Here is a 22,177-nt window from a genome sequence, read left to right as displayed (position 1 = left end):
ACTTTTTTTCAACACACTATACTATGACTTTTTTTATGACTTTATTCAACATACTATACTATGACTTTTTTTATTACTTTTTTTCAACATACTATACTATGACTTTTTTTATGACTTTATTCAACATACTATACTATGACTTTTTTCAACATACTATACTATGACTTTTTATGACTTTATTCAACATACTATACTATGACTTTTTTTATGACTTTTTTTCAACATACTATACTATGACTTTTTTTATGACTTTATTCAACATACTATACTATGACTTTTTTTCAACACACTATACTATGACTTTTTTTATGACTTTATTCAACATACTATACTATGACTTTTTTTATGAGTTTTTTTCAACACACTATACTATGACTTTTTTATGACTTTTTTTCAACATACTATACTATGACTTTTTTTATGACTTTATTCAACATACTATACTGACTTTTTTTTATGACTTTATTCAACATACTATACTATGACTTTTTTTCAACATACTATACTATGACTTTTTTTATGACTTTATTCAACATACTATACTATGACTTTTTTATGACTTTATTCAACATACTATACTATGACTTTTTTTCAACATACTATACTATGACTTTTTTTATGACTTTATTCAACATACTATACTATGACTTTTTTTGACTTTATTCAACATACTATACTGACTTTTTTTTATGACTTTATTCAACATACTATACTATGACTTTTTTTGACTTTATTCAACATACTATACTATGACTTTTTTTATGACTTTATTCAACATACTATACTATGACTTTTTTTATGACTTTATTCAACATACTATACTATGACTTTTTTTATGACTTTATTCAAAATACTATACTATGACTTTTTTTCAACATACTATACTATGACTTTTGTTCGACATACTTTGATGTGACTTTTATAATAAAACAAAATGTGTCATAGTATAGTATGTCTAAAAAAGTCATACTATAGCATAGCATACTATGTCTTATTATTGGGCAGCCAGTTACAATGCACTACGCTTTATGGTTAATTAAACTGATCAAATCCTAAAAGAAACAGGCAATCCTTTCACTATTGATTTAGCTTCATCTTAAATTGTTTGACTGGATAATAGCAGATTATATTATATTCTGGTTGAATGATGACAGTGTTGAAGCTGTGGAACCTACTTGTATAAAACAGTTTTCTAAATGATACGATTTTCCAATGGTAAAAGAATTATATTTGCAAATGATCGTGCATATGTACAGTATATAGAGTTCGCCAAACCCTTCAACTCACTTTCAAGTGTAAAAATATGAAAAAAATAATATACAAATAAATAATGGCAGGCTCTGATCTTACACTCCTCAAAATTCCTCCGATTTTTTGCTGCCTCAAACCGATTGGCTCCTCCTGAAGAAGCAAATTCTTAAACACAGGTCAAATTTATATATTTTGACTGTTGAACATCAAAAAGGCTTCATCATTTCCTAAAAGAGGAGTAAACTGTACTGAAACTAGAAACACTGATTCTTCTGAATTATATTTACTGATCCTTTTAACTGTTGGTGAATGTCTCTCATGTGTTCTTTAGTAATAGACCTTATGACCTTCTGACCTGTGAGTATTTATGTCAGCAGAACGGCGTGCGTGGGATAGGTCAGAAAATGAGTGTCGATGTTCACGGTAATGAAGCAACAGATGACACACACAAAATGGAATGCAACCACAAAACGCCATTCAGTTTTTAAAACTTTTTTATTGTTTTTAAATTTTTTTACTCATTTTTTAAATTATTTATATTATCTACAAAGTAAAAGTTTTAACTTAAAAGTTACATAAGGGTCAGGTGAGAACTGGGATCTGGTCACCTCCGCCATTAGAATTTCATAAATAACATTTCTCCTGTCCTTGGCTGCCAACACGTGTTTATTTCACAGGAAGATTCTTGTCATGTTTCATTTTTAGTTTGGTTAGAAACCTGTCGTGTAGTCTGGAAACAAACGCAGCACATAGCAGCAGCAATAAACAGTAAGATTAATACTGTCTAAAAGTTGGAAGATGTTTTCTTTTCAGAACAAGGTGCAGACAAAAAACAAGTTCCAGTTGAATTTTCTTCTTCACTCTCACTGATTAGTTTCTCTCATTCTCTCTTTCATGTCTTACTTGGCAAGCTCACTCAAGTTGCAATTTGGGACCCCTGATAGTGTGTGTGTTTGTGTGTTTCTGTGTGTGTGTTTTCAGATGTCTGCGTGTAAACAGGGGCTGAATAAAAGCAGTCTTGCCCGTTAAAACTCTCTAGCTTGTTAAAACATGTCACAGCATCAACCTGTTAACATTCTCTTATTGCCTAGTCTGGGAGAGAAAGAGGGAGGGAGGGAGGGGGGAGGGAGGGGGGGGAAGAGAAAAGCTGATGTGAAGCATGTCTGGTGAGGATGAGGAAAGAGAGGAGAGGGACGGCTCTTATTCTCTTCATCGCCTGCTTATGAAGGCTCTGGTTGAGAAGCGAATCAAAGAGCCGGTCCCTCGGCTTGCTGGCGCTCTCTATCTACAGCTGCTGCTGATGATGAGCTTGCACTGCAGAGAGGAGACAAAATGGGGGGGGATGTCCACAATTCAGAGGTTCAGAATGTCTCTAAAATTATTGATATTGTAGACAGCTGCTTCACGTCTCACAGGCCACACTGGCTTAAAATCTGCTGATGTATAATTACCATGATATCAATATTTAAAAAATGTCACATTTATTATTAATTTGAGTATATTGTGACAAACCTAGAGCACATACATGAGTATACACAACAGGAGTAAGGTACAAAGACACGCTATCATACATATCTCCTTACTGTAGGAAGGTAAGGAAACATGCAAAGTACATATTCCTGAAGTTTGCTATTTAATAAAAGAAACATACCTTGTGGATGTGTCAGGTAGGAGAAATGTGTGGTGGAGGAAACGGGTATGGGGTTGAGAGCAGACTGGGGCATGGGTTGCTGCGGACCCCCCGGAGGACCTTGGGTAGCCATCAACATCATCGTGGGGTGGGTCTGGCCCGGGTGGTGAGACTGCACTAAACCAGACTGCATATGAGCCTGTGTGTGTGTGTGTGTGTGTGTGTGTGTGTGTGTGTGTGTGTGTGTGTGTGTGTGTGTGTGTGTGTGTGTGTGTGTGTGTGTGAAAATGAGGGGAAAAGTGTGACAGAAAGTGAGAATGACAATGAGAGATGAACAGAAGGACACAATTTAATTAAAAAGATGAAACAGACGAGCATCAGTGTCACAACATTCACAACTTCTGCCTGTATGTTACTGACAGAAGCAGCACGGACATATTGTTGTGACCCGGGGGTCAAACTCTGTTGTGCCATTAATATCTTAAACATAGTAAAAGTGAGTTTGCAGGTGTTCTGCTATTTTATAACCACACAAATAGGATTTTGTGAGACTATGGTGGGTGGAGTCGGGACCCTCTAGGGGGTCTGGGGAGACGTTTTTAGTCCCAAATTAAAGTGTCAGTCTAAGGAAGGGCGAGGGGTGCTGTAAAGCTAATACGTCTGGAGCTGCAAGCCGCAGATCGCTGTGCACCGTTGCGGGGGAAATCCTCATGGAGAGCCAGCCCACCCGTTGAGGAGTGTAAAAGTATTTTTGGGTCCATTATGAAACTCTGGCAGGCCGCCACAGTCTAGGTAATTAATGGGCTACACCGAGGACATGAATATACCATCTGAAATGTTTCCTGCCAACAAGTGAAAATTTGTCCCACCTGTCAGCAATCTGATGGCCTGCCAGCGGGCCCGGTTGGCATTTCTGTTTTTCTGCTTCAGTTTTCTAGCTATCTTAAAGGCAACTGGTATCATATGAAAATATTGTGGGTTTTTACTTAACACATTGTATCGTTAAGTACTTAGAAGTAACCCAAGCTAACCACATCCTGACTCATGTTCCATACTTTACACTGATACAGGGTGTGATAAGCTTTCTCATTTAATTCTCGAAACAAAGCCAATGCATGCGTGTTTCCTATCGTGGCAAACCTTTATGAGACGCTGCCAATCTTATCAATCGTCCCAGCTTGACAAGCTGACGACAGGTTGTGACCTACCTGCTGCACGTGTGCCATGTGGTTGTGGTTGTAGCCGTGCTGGACCTGCTGAGGGTGGATATAGACAGTCTGCTGGGCAGAGGGGAATGATGCCTGGGGAGACTGGGGGTTGGGCCCCGGGGTCATGGAGGGGGGAGTGGGGGCCAAGGCCGAATACATCTGCTGTTGCTGGGGCTGGTTGGCCAGGTGGAGGGCCTGGGCTGCTGCCGCCGCTACAACACACAAGAAAACACAAATAGAAACACAATACTACTACACACAATACTTATGATCATGCACTTACACAGATGTCTTATACTTCTGCAGATGTGCACCTATGCATGAACTCATGCACGCCAGGAATACACAACACTGCAGCAGATTGCGTGTAGCATATCATTTCTTTTTGATTTGGACCTGGCGTTTTTGTTAGGCGATCTTTTATTTATTTGACAGGTATGACTCAATAGTTCACATGAGTTGGACCCAACACAAGATGGCTGGAAAAAATGATGATAGAGTTGAATGATGAGGAGCAGCTCCCGTGCCAAGAATGAATAAGTTGATGTTTTTCTTGGAATGGATGTAAGGTACACGTCTGGAAAACCCGGCTCTGAAGTCCATTCAAACTTCTGCTTTGTCCACGGTACTTGGCGCATAGTCACGCTTTTCAGAGGCCGCATGGCGCATCTCTGCACAACCCTGCAAGTTTCTCAATCCTGCACAAGCTTTTCCACAGAAGTATAAATTAGGCAGAAAAACCTCACCTGCTGCTGCCTGCTGATGTTGGGAGTGCTGGACTGGGCTGGCTGCTGGGTGGTTAGGAGGACCGCCATGTTGTTGGGGACCACCCTGCTGGCCTTGACCTGTAGGTGTGGCAGAGGGCTGGGGGTGCTGTTGGTGGGGGTGTAGGGTGGCATTGGGGTGGGGGTACTGCTGAGGCATTGGCCCTGGAGACACTGCAAGACCAAAATGAGTCAGGATGAAAGGGATTTGAACAGGACACACAACTTAACCTGCACATTCTGGCCTGTTGCACACGAGCTTACACAAGTGATGCGCCGACATACCATACATGGTGTGTGTCTGCTCTGGGTACTGTGTAGTAGAGGAAGAGACAAGTGTGGGTTGGCCGTGCGTGGGAGGTGCCATCATCCTGGCATTTCCCTGCATTACCGGACTGAACACATGCTGCGCCTGAAGGACACACAAGGACGGACAGAAGACGGACAATATCAGCATTAGAGCCTTTGTATGTAACCTAATCAAGGTTGAGAAGGTCATTCTATACAGAAACACTTTGTTTTATTATTTGAAATCCTTGTAACACACTAATGGCAAACGGAGTCTGAACAAAGGTGCAGGATTTATTCGGTTCGGCGATGAGTTAAAAGTCTCTGGTTTTTCTAAATGATCTACTCAACCTTTAAACAATGTTTAGTCCTTAACTATGGCTGGGTATCCAACTCCAATGGTAAAGATTTAATATAGTATCAAAATTCCAAAAAGTACCAAAAGTTCTTATGTGGCTTCTTTAGTTAAATTAAAAAGAAAAACAAGCAAACATTTCCCAAACTAAGGTATCTACAGAAGTCAATCGTTTTTGTACTGGTACCAAACCTCAGCTATTTTACATAAGCACTATTCAACATGAAAAACACATTTAATTCAAATCGGTGCATTTGGTAGGCTTTGAAGATTTTTCCTGGAAATTAGCTCCAAGTTAAGATGTTTTCCGTTTAGATTTAATCTCTTTCTCCGTTCCCCTCTCATTATCCATCCATCCATCTGTATGTTAACAGGAATAACACTGATATTCATTTCTCATCCCTTTTTAATATTAGCTAATTAGTTAACCATTGGCACACCGAAAGAAATCCTAATCACCTCTGTGTTCCTGCACTCGTTCTATCACAGCCTGCTTGCAAATAAGGTAACAACACTTCAGGTATAAGAGACAGGAGTCTCCACAAATCAGAGGTGATGACACACTGGCATTGTGCCTGGCATTCTGTCAGGCTGCTGGACTGCTGGCATCTGTCACATAAATGGCTGACTGGTGAATAGTGGGAGAGATAAATACTGCCAGCACTAACTAACGGTGCCAGAGCAACTGTAATGGTTACATGTGGCTAAACAGAGGCTGAGCACTGCTGAAAAAGCTGCTAAAGGTCACGTTGTTCTGACACAACCTTACCTGTGATTGGTAGTGTGTCATCTGCTGGACCAGTGGCTGACTGGTGAACTGCTGTGGGCTGCAGGTAAAGTACTGGGCAGGGTATGCAGGGCTCTGTGCTACAATAGGGGGTCCTGCTGCCGTAGCTGGGTGCATCATGGTGGGCGTGCCTTGCGGGTGGTGCTGGTCTGACCTCTGCTGGGGCATGTTGGGTACTGGACAATCATGCAAGAGATTTCAAGTGGGAAGAAGATTAGTTACATTTAACATCCCTTAAATCTGAACTAAACTGAATAACTTCAGCCCCCCCCCAAAAAAAACTTTCTTAAGATGAGTAACACTTGATCAGATGAGTTTCCCAACGTGATTACTCAAATCCCACATTCATATAGCTCATCCAAGTTAAGTGCAACTATATCTTCATTCAGTCACTTTGGTGTCAAATCTGGTCTGTGCAGTGTTGCTGTATGATTGCTGCTTTTCTTTCTTCTGCCCGTGTGGTGTGACACCATATATACTGGACCCACAGCATACCTGTTACTGCGTGTGTGATGTATTGTGCATGTTCAAGAGACGGAGAAAGAGAGAGGTGGGAGGAAAATGAGAGAAAGTTATTCTCACCTTTACCTGGTCTGTAGGGTTTAGACTGGCTGACTGTCATATGAGGCATCTGAACCTGGTACATAGCTGGAGACTGGAGTGAGGAGGGGAACGGAGAAAATAGGTTTATACTCAATCAAGTCACAACACTTCAGCATCAATTATTATTATTTGTGTGGAACTACTTTTACTACCCATCTATGAGTCTGGACACCAACTACTCAGCTTTTAGCTTTACTTGCTAAACTTTTACCCAATACATACAAAAAAACATTAAAAACATATGCGCATGTGAGACTGTGGGACTTATCTCTTACCTGGGGCCACATGCATTTTCTATGCCTGTCTCTCATTGGGCTGAATGATGAGAGTTATAACTATGACTACGCCCCAAACACTGCTCGTCATCTTCCATTCATTAACTCTTTAACATTATACACCATTCATATCTATTACAAATGTACTACTACAGCAGAAACAAAGAGGCTCAAATTCCTATTAGCTTACAGCCATTTGATGGTAAACAGATGAAGCCAATAGAAATAAGATGAAGTCTGTGAGGACAGTTTAAATTAATTGCAATAAGAAGTTGGCAAACCATCATCTGATGGCATTAATTCAACAAGCAAAAAAAACAAAAACATCTCAGTAATGATTGGCCTTAAAAACAAAACAAAAGGATTTAAAAAGTTCACAAACCTTCCATATTATGCTTTTCTAATGGAGCGAGAGAGAGAGGAGGAGGGGGAGAAAAGGAAAAAAAGAACCACTCTTTAGTTGTTAACCAAGTTATTTTATCGTTTGCACGTGTCTGATGTTGGATCACCATGTTTTTCTTAAAGCAACACAGGAAAGAATATACATTTATGAATACAAATGTAACAGCTTCCCTCATTAATATGCTGAAAACATTTAATAAGTGCTTTGAGAGCACTCAAACATTCTTTTGAAATCATTAGGTATACAAATTTAATCATTACTTCCTTTAAACATGCTAAGTCTGTTATCCAAAATATCTACCTAAAGTTTTTTTTTCAAATAATAGAGCAAAAATAATTAAAATAACAGTGCCTGGAAGATGACAGAGGAAAGCAAAGTGATAAAGTGGAAGAACGCACGAATGTTCTGTATATCACGGTGTACAAAGAAAACTAAATTACCAAACAATGTTAAATGTATCCTATTAAGAATGAAAATAAGTAAAGACATATGTTGTCATGCATTATAAATGAATCAAATCCAGGAAAAGAGAGGAATCAAATGAGGACAAACATAAGCAGTCATGTTAGGAGACCTCATGGTGATGGCTGCTAGTAATTGGTTTGAATGAATTTTGCATATCATATTGTTTAAATACTCAGGGTGTCATTGTACTACATATTGCAGCATGCAGGTGTGTGTCTCACCTGCACTCCAGGGCTGACTGGTGTGAGGGGATACATCTGGGGGAAGCAGACTGTCTGACCGTAGACAGTTTGGGGCTGCTGGACCACGATGGAGGGGCTAGGCTGGCCCTGAGGCCGGGGAGGCGTAGGGGTGTTGGCTGGTTTGGGCTGATGAAGGACCATATGAATACAGACAGACATTCATTTATGATAGATTTCAGTTTGTGGTATAATAATTGTGTAGTCTGGAAGCAGCACGGCATACAACTGACCTGCGCATTGAATCGGGGTTTGAACTCATTGGCATTTGGGTTCAGGGTTGATTTTCTCACTTGACTGGAAGAGGACATCAAACAGTGAAGAAGTTAGTTAGATTCAGTAATTTCCAGCTGGGCAAACATTCCTCAAAAAGGAGTAAATAGCATATTTGTTGGAGACCATTTTCAGCAGCGGATTAAAACACATTTGATGCTCTAGTGAGCAGCAGGATGTGTATGAGCGATCGAAGTACAGGGTCCAAATTGTTGGTGAAGAAGGAACATGTCATCCATTGCGATGGTGTAGCACATTGATGTGTTTTTAATTGGTTTTGAACCACAATGGAATACAATGTTCCACATTAAATGCTTGTTATAACAAAGCTTATGTTGGCCTAGGTCTTTTCATGATTTCATCACAATAAGAAATATACAGAGTATCAGCAGACTTATCCTTTAAATACACATTCAGTTTCCCCTCTCAACCATACTGTTTATTCCACTCACTCTTGCACTGCCTCTTTCTTTTCCTCCTTCTCTTCATGCTTGGGTCCACTAAATGAGGAAGTGGCTGTCGTCTGAACTCCTTGTGATGTCACATCCAGCCCCGCCCTCTTTATGTCAGGGGCGGAGGGAGACGGGGACAGTGCAGCGGGGCTGCCGGGCTTACTGGCGTTTGTGGTGGTGGTGGATGGAGCACTACTGGGGGTGCCAGCACCGATCACTACCACACCGTCTTCAGTGCCCTCCCGTCCCACTGCGGAGGCTTTGTCCAGGGGAAGGTCTTTCGGCTTGTCTACTGGATCTCTGGGAGGCTTGGTCATCATCTGGTCAAAAGCAGGGTCTGGGTTTGAACTAGACTGCAACTGGAAGAAGGAGGAAGAAAAGAAGGAGTTAGAGGAAGCACATACAAGCTACAAAAACATGAGGTTATGTCAGCTTTTGAGCACACTCACCCTAAAATCAACACTAAATTTCTTTAAATTATCTATTTGTTTTCTGTGGTCTGGTGCCATAGAAGGGGGTCCTGTAAGGTGAGCAGAGAGAGAGAGAGAGATGGTATGAGTATTTCAGTGATTATCAAATGGATGAGGTCATACTGCTGGTTTTCATATATTGTACCTTTACAGACTGGTCTGGTGATACTAGTTGAGCTTTCCAAGGGTTTAATATTCTCCTTGTTTGCCGTGGGGGACGTCTGTCTTGTCTCCTGGACACGACATTCTTTTGCTATAACAGAAACATCATCAGTTGACTTCCATTAAAATAGCACAGCAAGGAACAGTCCTTCTGATAGTGACTGAACCTACACTAAAACGTCAAATCCAGATACACAGAAACCAGGTATTTTATAGCATTCCTCATTCCCTAAATCAATCACTGAAAGTGTGGGTGAACTTTAACCCTACCATCTCCTGAAGAGGATGTGACCATGTTGGGGGCAGGGCTCGCAGCAGTAGGAGCGGAAGCTGAGGTTGCTGTAGCAACAGTTTCCACCGGAGCTGTTCCTGTCTGGGTAGCTGGGAGGGAGGAGGTGCCGGAGGATGCTCCACCCATACTATTCTGTCGCGGAGAGCGAGGTCTGTGAGCTGAGGCGGGGGACAGGAAATTTGATTTTGGTGATCGGAAATGTTCATACAGTTGGAAAAATGAATTGAAAATAAAAACACACAGAGTGGAGAAGTTCAGAAGAAGGGAAGAACTCCTTTACCTCCACTAACCACTGATGACCATGTCCCTCCAGAGGAACTGCTCCGAGAGGGTGGGGTCACTGGGACATCTCCGGGGACATTGTGGGAAATTAAATCCACTCCTGGAGGGATTCCAGTGGTCCGGCAGGGTGGCGCTCTGTGAGCCCGAGGTGTCCGCTGTGATTTTGGAGACATCCTGGGTGGGCCTGTAGATGAAAAACAAAATAAAGATGAAGACAGACAGAACTCCACACACAGACAGTGGATTTGAGGTAAACACACCTAAAAATCAGTGTTTCCTACTATGTGTTGCGAAGGTTTTTCCTTGAAACTCCTCTGTTTCTCATAAAAACTTAAAAAACCAAAACCTCTGCACTTATTACAATTCAATCTAGTAGTGTTTTTGGTGACATGCATGTTAGTGGAGAAACTGCAGAAGATCCTGTAAAGTGATCAAACAACACACCACACTTTTCAAACCACAACCACGTGAAGTGAGAGATGAGAAACAGGGAAACGGAGGATAGAGGAGGATGGAAACCCGTATTTAAAGATTTCACTGAGTACAAAACTCGATCTTTAGCTAAATACTAGTTAAATATTAGGCCATTCAGTGTCAACACATTTGAAAAGTATAAACACGATCCAAATGTATTTGGACAGGGACACTTAATTATTTTTGGTCAGCACTCCAGCTCATTGGAATTAAACGCTAAACAAGGACTAACAGGTTAAAGGTTTTGCTTCCAGTTTTAAATGTTGCTGCAAGTGTACATAGGAGGACTCAAAACCATTATCAAATTAATGCCCACGATCAATGGAAAATAGTAGTGATTCTACAAACAAATCACATTTGTTTTTGATAAATTCAACGTAATTAAAGAGCATATTGGTACTCTTTTGTTTGCAGTCGTCCAGTGGTTGATTTCCTCTCATTGCTGTACTAATGAGAGGCTGATATTACAACAGATAACACTTGCTAGGTGTCATCAGAGAAGCAACATTTCTTAAATCTTTTACGCCCAAAATGTCAAAAGGCAGGATATCATATCCAAATGCGCAGGAGTACAGAGCTAATATATCCACTAAAATAAAACTTCTGTCTGCATCTTTCCTATGCTTCATTCACAATTTTGCTTTTTTTTTTAATTGCGAAAATCAAACCTTTGAAAGGTTTATGGTTACAAATATGTTTTCAATTCGATAGCAGCCACAATATTCTTAATTATCTAAAATATTGTGCAACCTGCTGAGATCTTCCACTTCCACAACTCTTGCTAGAAAGAATGCACAGCACACATCGTGGTGCACCCACATGCCAAGGTGAAACTGCTTGACAAACTGACAAAGGATCAGCTGAGTGGTTTATCAAACCCGTACCAAATTTCCATTTGCAAGGAAATTGCAAATCTGACCCCAAATCAGCCTTATGAAGCAATTTCACCCATTTGTGTTGTTCCACACTAGACCTGGGCAAATTTATTTTTGAAAGTAGTTTAGTTATTTAACCTTAAAACCCTTCTAACATCTTCCGTCTGATTATTTATGGAATATCACTTCCATATTGAGCCAAATCCATACACCTTCAACTCATGCCTTTGCCCAGGTCTACTCCACACTGATGTGGGTACCTTCTGAAGACATGCGTTTGGGCAGAGTGGAGGCCGGCGGCGTGGGCCCATGGTGGGAAAAGGAGGATGAGGAGGAGGGATAGGAGGGGTGGGATGAATGAGAGGGAGGCCTGGAAGGTCGAGAGGGGGGTCTGGAGGGTGGCCTGGTGGGCGTGGTTGCCCGAGGAGGCAGGGAGGAGGGGCCAGACTGGTAACGAGAAGGGGGGCGGGAGGAAGGAGACGGACAGGGTGAGGGCCAATGGGATGAACCTAAAAGAGGGAAGGACAAATGATCAAGGATGACAAACAGCAGGTAACAACCAGTTAAAGTGGGGAAAACAAAGGTATAGCAGGAATGTAAAGGAAAGGGGATTAATAATATGAGAAAGAATGGCCAGGCAGAAATAAAATGATTCAACTGACATAAGTACAATGAACAAATGAATTAACAGCAACAAAACATCCCAGAAACGCTGCAACTCTGTACGTTAACTCCGTAGGGTTGTGTGTGATGTGTTAAACATACCTCCGTTAACCACTCTCTGGTCAGCCCCGGAGCTGGGACTGTAGTCGTGAGGTCCTGGTCGAGGAGTTGAGGGTCCAGCGGAGCTCTGAGCAAGACGAGGTGAATTCTGACGTCCTGGTCCCCAGGACATCGCCTCCCTGTTCCTCTGACCTGGAGGAATGTACTTGTTCTCTCTGCACACACAGACACACACAAAAATACAACATTGTTCAGTTAAATCTGTGAAAGACATTAGTCAAGATAATAAAGGGGAGGGGTTAATCCTACACCACTCCATTCAAATAAGTACTTCTCATCAGGCAAAATTAGGATGTTTTCAAGTTACTAAGGGAGCAGCTGCTGTCTGAATTGAAGTGAATTTGCTGCAACTACTCCGTCTCCCTTTAAGGCTTAACTATGCTTCATCAAGCCCAAGCCTTTCTACTGCAGGCCCACACAATTGGCAAGCATTATGTACATATATTACATACTTGTGCTCACCCGTGCACTTTAATGGCGAGGGCTCAAAGTCCTTGAGATAAATATAGCATAGCCAATGCTAATACATAGATTCTGCCGTTTGTAAAGTCTTTCTAAAATATCAGGCACTGGAAATGGAGTGTGTACAATGAGTCTCTACGTTTTTATTAATAAACACAGTACCTGTGGGATAGAAAAAAGCACCCCCCAATGATAAATCATCTCTGATGATATTTATAGTCAGTTTTACTGCATGAACATGTGAGGGCGAATGTAATATTTGATTGAATAACTACACTACTACTCACCTACCTAGGCGATGAAGTCTATAAATAGGCCAAGCCAGATGATTGACTTTATGGTATGCACATTTATTATTATTAATAACAACAGTAACGAATTATAAACTAAATCCTAGGACTGTAAATGTTGCAGTGTTGTGTTGCTGCATTCTTTTGTGCATAAAGAAGCACACATTAACAGCCAATTTACCAACAATGAGAATTAATTAAATTTGAAAGGCATGTGCTGGTTGATAACACAATCTGCAATTACATAATGGCAAGCACCAACTCACTCACCTGTACACGAATTATGTTTTAACCCCAAGTGTGTATGTGCCTCCTGGTCTCACCTGCTAAGTGTGTGTGTCTCCCTTTCCCCTCGCACTACAGCAGTGTATTTCTCCTCCTCAGAGCGTTCGTCATTCTCCAGAGCCACACGGGCCTTGTATGTGGCACTGGCCTCGATCTCTTCTGCCAGCTGGGCAGCACGCGCCTCCCTCTTGAGGAACTCTTCTGAGTTGTCGCGCTCCAAGGGGACCCTGAGGAGTTCAAGTCATGTATTAGGAGTATAGGTAAAGGCAAATCAAGCAAACATATTCTAATAAACCCAAAGTGCTTACGTGTATGTGGATAGGCTGCTGTCATATGTAGACAAGACTCCATACTTCTCCTCGTTGTACTTGAACATATCATTCGGGTCCCAACCGTTTGACTGATACAACAGAGAGAAATCATTTCACTAAAGAACCATTAAAGAATTATAAATGCTGTGGATCAGATGACACAACGCCTCGTTACTTATTTTCCTGTCAAATAAAAACTATGCAATTGACAAACCTCATCATATGAAGGCCTGTATGAATTCTGTTGTGTTCGTTTTCTTACCACGTCTGTATCCAGAGACTCGAGGCTGTCAGAGTTGTGGGTCTCTCCTCCATCCCACGGCTCTAGATCCTTCTCTTTGTGCTCGCCATTGATCTTACCGCTCACTGCTGCATCTGTGAAGTTGTCTGCCGCACATACAAAGAATACATATTTATGTACCACACACACACACACACACACACACGCACACACGCACGCACGCACACACACACGCACACACACACGCACGCTCACACGCACGCACACACGCACGCACACACTTTATGCAGGCAAGCACTCAAGAGCCACGAGCTCTCACAGCAATGGTCTATATGACCAAAACATTTTTTTTTAAATTGCTATTGCTTGAGCTGGCCTTGGTAAAGCTAACCATGGAAAAACCTTGAAAAACAACATTTGCATATGAGAAAGTCTTCATGGGGCTGATAGTCCAAACTACCACCCACTGTAATTAAGTAAACTTATAGGATTCTATGGTTGACTACACTAAAACCAGAGACAGGCACCCTCAAAGAAAAAAAAAACAATTAAAGTGAAAGGAAATCTCATGTCAGCCCAAGTCTGTGCTCACATTTTCAGAACTGGCACCAATGGACTGCATGCATTAAGCATATCAGCCACCTGGAGTAACCATAACTTAGCCATTCCAAATCATCCCACAATACAAAGTGCATTTAAGCATTTCAGAGCAAGTTGAGAGATACTAGATGGCACCATGCAGACAGATGGGCTAAAAGGCCTGGATTATATTAGTAGTGGTGGTTGGTATGCTCCATGCATTCGTTCCATCAAGGGAATTGTACAAAAAATAAGGAACATTTACAAATCAAATGTGAGCATAGTGAGGGCTAGCGAACATGCATTTAGATTGCAGTCAAGTATTACCTCAAAGCACTTCAGGGCCAAACCAAATTAAACATCCTGGCATAATACGATTTTTAATACAATGCTCAGAAAGCAAATTAAGGTGCTTGTGCTCGGTATGAGTCTTTAATCTGTTGCTTTCAATGGAATCATATTTGTAATGCTTATAATTTCCCTTTTTCCATCTAGCTCCAATTTGAACTGAGCTCTGGTGCAGCAATATTTAAAATCAAGCACCACAGCACCCCAATGTGTAAGACAAAAATAATAACCATATCCTAATAATCATATCCATCCTGTTCCAAAAGTGACTCACTTCTTTAAGTGTGTCATTGGTGGCTGGCTCCAATTATGCTGGGGCCTAAACCATAAAATAATTTGATAAAACTACCAAATTTTAAAACCTAACTTTACATGTCTTCTTAAAACTAACACTACTGTTGAAAACAAATAAAAACAAGTACTAGTGTCAGTTTACTACATTAAATATTGACACCATTCCCACATGCTCAGATTCCTCATAAGTGAGCATAAGGCCATATGTATGACATCTAAGGTCATGACCAGGAGGCTTCAGCATCTGCTGATCTCTAAAGTACAAGCTTAACTATGTAGATAACAGCGTATGATAGAGCACGTGGTAACTCTTCCACCGAAAGCAACATCCAGTCAAAAGATAACAAAACACCTGGCGGGAAGATGGAGCGAGACTGACTTGGAACAAACATTTGATTGTTATTCTTAGGTTATGTGAAAGCATCCCCAAATTCTCTCATGAAATTTGATTTAAAAAAAGCAGCAATAGGGTGCAACAGATCAGACCCAAGCCTTGAAGGTTCAAAAATGTGTTTGAATGCATACAGAGAAGTGCGAGAGCAGAAAACAGCCATATATTACCTGTGTCAGAGGAGACTAGACCATTGGAGAGGAGAGACAGACAGATGACAGAGAGTCAGATGATGGACTGACAGAATGACTGACCAGCGATTACACAAACAATTGATTGCATGTTTTTTTTTTTTTTACACAACTTTAGTTAGTGTGGTTTTCATAGACTCCCCACATCCCATATTTCAGCTATTGACTTGATGAAGACACATATACCTTCTAAATGAAAATGACATTTCTAACCAGTACACAATCTGCAGAAATAACAGTTATTTAAACACACTGAATTTAACTACCTTGTTGACTGAGTAACACAGGATCACTAACATTTGCAAATTGTTGCTAAATTTCCATAATTGTCCACTTCAACAACCATATTATATTACAAGTGGTGCCAATGCAGTAATATCTCTTCTAAGTATGTGGCGAAACCCTCACACATTTTCACCTTTTCATTTTCAGAAAATAAAACCCTCCCCCGCAGTCCATTATCATTCAAAGAAGAATTGTACGGGTCAAGATTAATTAGATGAAGAAGACTCATGCAGCCTTTATTGAGTGTCCTTGCTGCACCAGGGCAACCTTTCGGATCAATCAATAGACCACATTAATCTTCGATGCCTGGTCACTCAGAGCACACACACAAGATTTCAACCACGGCAAAGACTGTCATGTCAAGGGAGTGAATACACACTGAAATGGATCAAAATGTTGTGTGCATGCACTGATGGGCATCCACCCTGGCATGTGTTTATTTTGCTGTATGTGTAATGAATACAAAGTGACGAACTCACCAATTTACATTCTGTATGCTTTTTTTTTGTTTTAAGTATATACACTAGGTGTATATAAAGACTGCTGTTCACGTGCCCAGATGATATTTGATAAACACAAAGACCCAAGGTACCTTTCTTGGCGAAATTCAGGTCCACATCTTTGAAGGTCACCACTACAACATCTGAGGCCTTAAAAATTATGCTCTCCACAATGTCCTCTTTCCTGGGAGCAATGCTCGGCTCTGGGCTCTTTCTATGAGCTGCATCCAACACCAGGTCACACTGAGGAAGGAAGTCATGGTAGGATTAAAAGGGGAATCTGAAATACAGCAAAAGCATTTACTATCTACAGACTAGATGAGGAACAATGGGATATGTTGGACAGAACCCCTTCATTGGTTCATCCCAATCACGTACCGCAGTAGCTGGATGGAAAGGAAATTAATTGGCAATCATTTTGATAAATCGATCAATCTTTTAAGTAAAATGATCAAGGAAAAATGTCAAACATTCTCTGGTTCCAACTTCAGGGATGAGTTGCTGTTTTTTTCTATGCTCTATTGGTGTGAATTACATATTTTTTTCATTTTGGACTTCTGATTAGACCAAATGAGCCATTTGAAAAAAGAAGAAGTCACCTTGGGCTCTGGAAAATTGGGACAGATTTCTTTAGCTATTTTCTGACATTTTATACACTAAACGATGAAGCATTTACCCGAAAAAAAAAAGTGATAGTATAATGAAAATTATCCTGATGAGCACAACCAAAAAAATAGGGCCGAATTAATTAAACCACTTTGTGTCTTTAATTGGAATGAAAACCTCCAATCTTGGCCTAGCATGGCACATCACCATGCTTGCCTCAGGCCGAACTATAGGAAATTATTTCTGGGTTCTTGAACTGAAGTTTGAGTGACATCAATCAATTTAATGGATGCTCATTTAATGGCATCGATGCCAGATGGAGGAGCTTGTGACCTAAAATTTCCTCAAAACAATAAGTAATAAAACACTAGTATAATATTATAGAAGAAAATTGAAAACAGAAGCCCTGCACACGAACCTTACACTGTTGACTAAGAGTCTGTGCACAGGAGTGGTGAATATTTCAGCATGTTTGACTGTTCAGCTTGCACACACTGGAGTAATAAAAGCCAAATATGATGCTTTGATTTGGTCTCAAAACAAAATGGTGTGTGTGCGCTTGTGCAAACACCAAATCTAATGTATTTTGGAGTATCCTGTGAGCCTTATTCACATTTCAGTCAAAACAACCTTAGAAAAGACAGCGGATAATGTATGTTATTGACATCCTATTGAGAATTGAAGTTAAAGCCAAGTGAACTCGACATAAATGTCTACTATTACACAGGTTAAACCTTTCATTTGTGCAAAATGAATATTTCAACCTTAAAGGGAAGATGAAGGGTCACATACATCTCCTCCTTAAAGGGAAAGATGGAAAGGGCGATCTACGCTGGAGCCACCTCAGGGGTGAAGCTGCTATTGAGTGCTGACCTCGCACTATCTTCCCAGCATAGTTAACCTAAATATTAGTACTGCCAGTAAGGAAATTGCAGCTCTAGCTCCATATTAGCACCTATCTAGAACATTGCTCTATGTGTGATCCTTACCTCTGGACCGTATGTCTTAAATACCCCTTCATAGACTGCTCCATTTTTCACTTTCAGCTCACACTTGGTCCCCTGTGAATAAATAGACATATCATTATTCACTGTATGCAACACTCATTCCATTAAATGCCAATATCAATAAACAGATTTAAAAAACAAGTTCAGAAACCCATCTGCTTTGAAAAATACAAATGATTGATCAATTTCTGCTTTGTTTATGTAACCAGCTGTCTCTCCAGATCACACAGGCTTTGTTTATAGCAGCGTAGACATTTTGAGGAAACAGCATGTCGTTAAAGTGAGACTGCAGTAAATAATGCTGTTACAAATTAATTTACAGTAAGCACAGCTCATGTGGTTGTTTCAAACATGTTTTTTTGTATCTGTGCTTATTTATCCATTCGTTATTGTTATGACACAGAAGACAAAATTCAGGACATACTAGACATATCTGTAACATCTAAAAAATGTTAAGACAGACAGATAACATACCACCACTGAAGTCAAGACATGGACCATCCTCATATTTGCATATACACCATTGAAAATGACCTAAAGAAGAAAAAAGACCAGTTAACTTCTGATGTATCCTATTCGCAAAGAAAGAATGTCAAATAGGTTCTTACAGACATGTTTCATTCATAACAATGAACATATCCAACAACTGGATTTAAGCGTTCTCTGAGGTCCATTCTGTGCATTCTTCTAAACCAAATGTCATGTCTTAATAAAAACCATCAAATCAAATCAAATGACTTGCACTGGCTTATAATAGTTTATCAGTTACTTACTGCTGAGGGACCTTTACCACTGTGTCTTCCCCTGAAAGAAAAAATGACATTGTTTTCATCATAAGCACTTTAGTTCTCACTAGCATATTGAAAAAAACGCCCTCTCCAATGGGGGGGGGGGGGCATAATTATTATTACACATTTGAATGCAATGCAGATCCTGAAATTTGCAAAAGACTCCAGAATATTTTGCTGGTTGGAATAATGTGAATAACGGGCTGCCAGCCAAACACTCAGTAGCCTACATTTTTTCCCAAGCATGTCCTAAAATGCACCTTGTTCAGCAGCTGGCACATGGCCAGGCATTCACACTTGATTCGATGTGGGCAAGGACCACTCTCCCTGCATTGTATCCCGTTTTAATAAATGAGTAATATGCTCAATTTAACAGTTGGTTCCTCAATATTAAAATAAATAAAACCAATTCCAAGCAATGGCAAGCGGAAATGGGCCGATTTCGTTTGCCCTATCGCGTTTTACACCATCTTCGCTCGGCCTTAATGGATGAACCCTACGCAATGAATGGGACGTACTGTCCTAGTGACCGGTGAACAAGAAGCCTGACCAAATTAAGACCACTCAAATTTACAATACGCATGCAGCGTCTGCACCGACAGCGTGTGTTAGCTTTAACCTGGGGACGACATGTACAGAAATGTCATGCTTCAAGGGCATTATTTACACGATCAGCAACGGCAACGTCAAGGTTGAAAGCCCGTCGGTCTATAATTCCCCCTTTTCTCCTCACCCGCCCCTTTCTTTCGTGCGCCCACACGTTTATATCAATTTCTTGGCAAACCCGTTGCAGCAATGTTGCGGTAATGTACCAAACCCGGTGACAATAAAACGAAAACACCTCTGTTTCAACACGGTCTCATGAATTGAAAAGTCGCCAGCCCGTCCCGTTAGCTAATCGCTATAAAACTGAATGAGGCAAGTGCACTGAATTACAAAGCATGGGCTGTCAAACGGCTAATTAACGCTCTTAGCTAAATCGGCTCCAAAGCTGATAGTAAACTGATAAACGACTTGTCAAGCGGCATCGCCCCTACACACGTTTCTCCACCCTACACACCTCTAATCAGAGACTATAGATTATAGGTTGTATTTACCCCGCAAGAGGGGGTAACGCTGGCTCGAAGTTGCAACATTACCGGGGCAAGCAGCAGACAGGCCTCGCTAGCTAAACTGCATAACGTTACGCTAGGTGACAAACACGTCGCAAGGCCCGCATAACGTTCAGAAACGCGTACTACTTTTGGACCACTTAACGGGAGTGTCATCTCTCAAAACTGCCACTGTTGATAGTGCCTGCATGCAAGCACCAAAGATTGGCCACAAAAACCACCGCTGCCGTGTTCGTATTTCGCCAAGTTAACAATTTAATTCCACAGACCTGCCCAGATTCTGTCGTCCCCCGCCGCTTCCTCCGGCACCGGAGGCGGCTGCACCAGAGGTGTTGCCACCGCCGGGCTTACTGCGATTTCCACCGGCCTTCATTGACATGGTGATCCCATAAAACACGGTGTCTTAAAACGACCAGCTTCGCCCCGCAATTTCTTGACGATGTGTGATTGTGTGACAGCACGCTAACGTTAGCGATCCTAAATTCTGGCTAGCTAACGGGGTAATGTCAACGTGCCTCTTGAGGAAGATGCTATGCTAAAAAGCTAGCTCGCCAACCGTTGCTATCTAAATTAGCAATCTGTACAATTCCTATTAAAACGGGAAAAAAATAATATTTTAAAAAGACAACAAGCGCCAATCACTCTTCCAAAATAGACATAGGTGCTACACCTCTTGTCAAATTGTTATGTTATCCGAACAAAAAAAATAGATAATCTCAAAATAGGGTTTACAGCTATCTCGGCTTCTTTCCGTTGCTAACAGCGAAAAGACCAAAACAGTCTGAAAGGGGACAAAAAACAGCGGAGGGATATATGAAAGGCGTAACGGCTCATAACGTATAACGTTAATCTAAACATTCCTACACCGTGTTCGTTGACAAACATCAGTCTGTTAAATATACAAACGTAGTTGTATTTAATATGGACCACAAAATAAGAATCTAGATACGTTGTTTGGCAAAATTAGACATACAACATGGCACTATTTTCAGGAAGTCCACGAATCCTCGACGGCTGTTTTGTGGAATCCACGTGAGCCGGCGAACACACACGGGCGCTCACCCATAGGAAACACAGAATCAAGCTATTCACACACTGATTGTGTGTTGATGTGCATATTATCGGCAATTTACACATTACAACATGACTGCCTGATAAAGATGACACTTTGTTGAAGTTGCTCCCGTCATGCTTATCACTGGTCTGACCTCGACAAACCGAACAAACTGACACATAGAGTTAGGTAGGGAAATTACCTTTACAGCATATAATATAATATGAAAAGAAAATTACACAATGATTTTGTCTTTACACGATACAATGTTAAGTACCTGGATGCACACACTAAATAATGCTACATATATTCCCAAAACACTGCACTCCTGATATGATTCACTTTAACATTTTTTTTTTTATTCAAGCTAAATCTAATCTAAAACGACATTTCCCTTATGTTTTTCCTTTTCCTCAACATGTTGTATAGGCTACGGAACTTCTATAGGCTATTTTTTAAGCATCTGTTTCCTTTAAAGGTGTAATAGAGCATTAATATTGCAGCAGACAACTATTTGCATTGTAAAGATAAAGTAATAGTTATATCTACCTGAGCAGATAATAAAGTGACTCTCCATCTCTCTCTTTATGTGTGTGTGTGTTGTAATCTGAGCTTCATCTTGAGCTTTGTTGACACCAGGCTGCCCATGCTTTTTGGCCAGCTCATAGCCTCATATAGGCAGTTTCAGCTGATATCATTGCTTCCAGTCGCCACAGCCATCACCAGAGAGACGCTGAGGGGCAGTAGAAATGCTCACAATCTCGTATTTAGCACCATTAAAGAAACTTAAAAAACAAAAAATGTATGATTAAAATACATTAATATTATTTTTTTCAAATTGAAGGATATTTTCCAGTAACATTCAATAACTAACTTAGGACCACATTAGCTTCACACTTCATGAAGGAAAAAAATCCATGTCAGACACCTTTTATAATTTTCTCCAACACTATCTGACAGTATGTTCTGCATTTATTCTTTCAGTTAGAATTTGTATTATTATAAGACATATAGCAAAAAAAATGGTAATGCTCATTTCAGGTGTTCACAAATAGAAAACAGGGAGGGGAACAATAGATGACCTGCTAGACTGTTCATACAA

General features: G+C 40.7%; 1 protein-coding gene across 9 annotated transcripts; it reads right to left on the bottom strand.

Annotated features, from left to right (window-relative positions):
• Positions 1–1,751: 1,751 nt before the first annotated feature.
• On the bottom strand, positions 1,752–20,785 carry atxn2 (ataxin 2). 9 transcript variants are annotated; one of them, XM_084025033.1, is made up of 26 exons: positions 20,291–20,785; positions 18,895–18,925; positions 18,596–18,655; positions 18,104–18,175; positions 16,601–16,751; positions 15,703–15,717; positions 13,942–14,066; positions 13,677–13,768; positions 13,407–13,595; positions 12,314–12,486; positions 11,809–12,057; positions 10,198–10,383; positions 9,896–10,075; positions 9,609–9,716; positions 9,443–9,513; positions 8,994–9,352; positions 8,502–8,565; positions 8,251–8,397; positions 7,544–7,561; positions 6,866–6,938; positions 6,266–6,459; positions 5,139–5,265; positions 4,836–5,027; positions 4,090–4,301; positions 2,903–3,080; positions 1,753–2,565 (listed from the first exon to the last, which is right to left on the bottom strand). In XM_084025033.1, exons 1-26 carry the CDS (start codon positions 20,398–20,400, stop codon positions 2,537–2,539), a joined length of 3,405 nt encoding a protein of 1,134 aa, XP_083881159.1. In that variant the 5' UTR covers positions 20,401–20,785; the 3' UTR covers positions 1,753–2,536. The 9 variants fall into 9 exon arrangements, with proteins under 9 accessions (XP_083881160.1, XP_083881163.1, XP_083881159.1 ...); XM_084025034.1 differs by lacking the exon at positions 15,703–15,717 and having other exon boundaries at positions 1,752–2,565; positions 6,872–6,938; positions 16,586–16,751; XM_084025032.1 differs by lacking the exon at positions 15,703–15,717 and having other exon boundaries at positions 16,586–16,751.
• Positions 20,786–22,177: the final 1,392 nt, after the last annotated feature.

The sequence above is a fragment of the Eutrigla gurnardus genome, assembly GCF_963514095.1.
Source record: "Eutrigla gurnardus genome assembly, chromosome: 13".
NCBI lineage: Eukaryota > Metazoa > Chordata > Actinopteri > Perciformes > Triglidae > Eutrigla > Eutrigla gurnardus.
Note: the sequence above shows the minus strand (reverse complement) of the source record. Positions and strands in the feature narration are given on the sequence as shown.

What these genes read in the sequence shown, in the direction of transcription:
- atxn2 (XM_084025032.1), bottom strand. Translation starts at nt 20,400, where the DNA reads ATGTCAATGAAGGCCGGTGGAAATCGCAGTAAGCCCGGCGGTGGCAAC. An exon ending in CCAGAGAGTGGTTAACGGAG is followed by an intron (nt 12,058 to 12,313) that starts GTATGTTTAACA and finishes TCCCTCTTTTAG; the next exon opens with GTTCATCCCATTGGCCCTCA. An exon ending in CACCAGACCAGTCTGTAAAG is followed by an intron (nt 9,514 to 9,608) that starts GTACAATATATG and finishes CTCACCTTACAG; the next exon opens with GACCCCCTTCTATGGCACCA.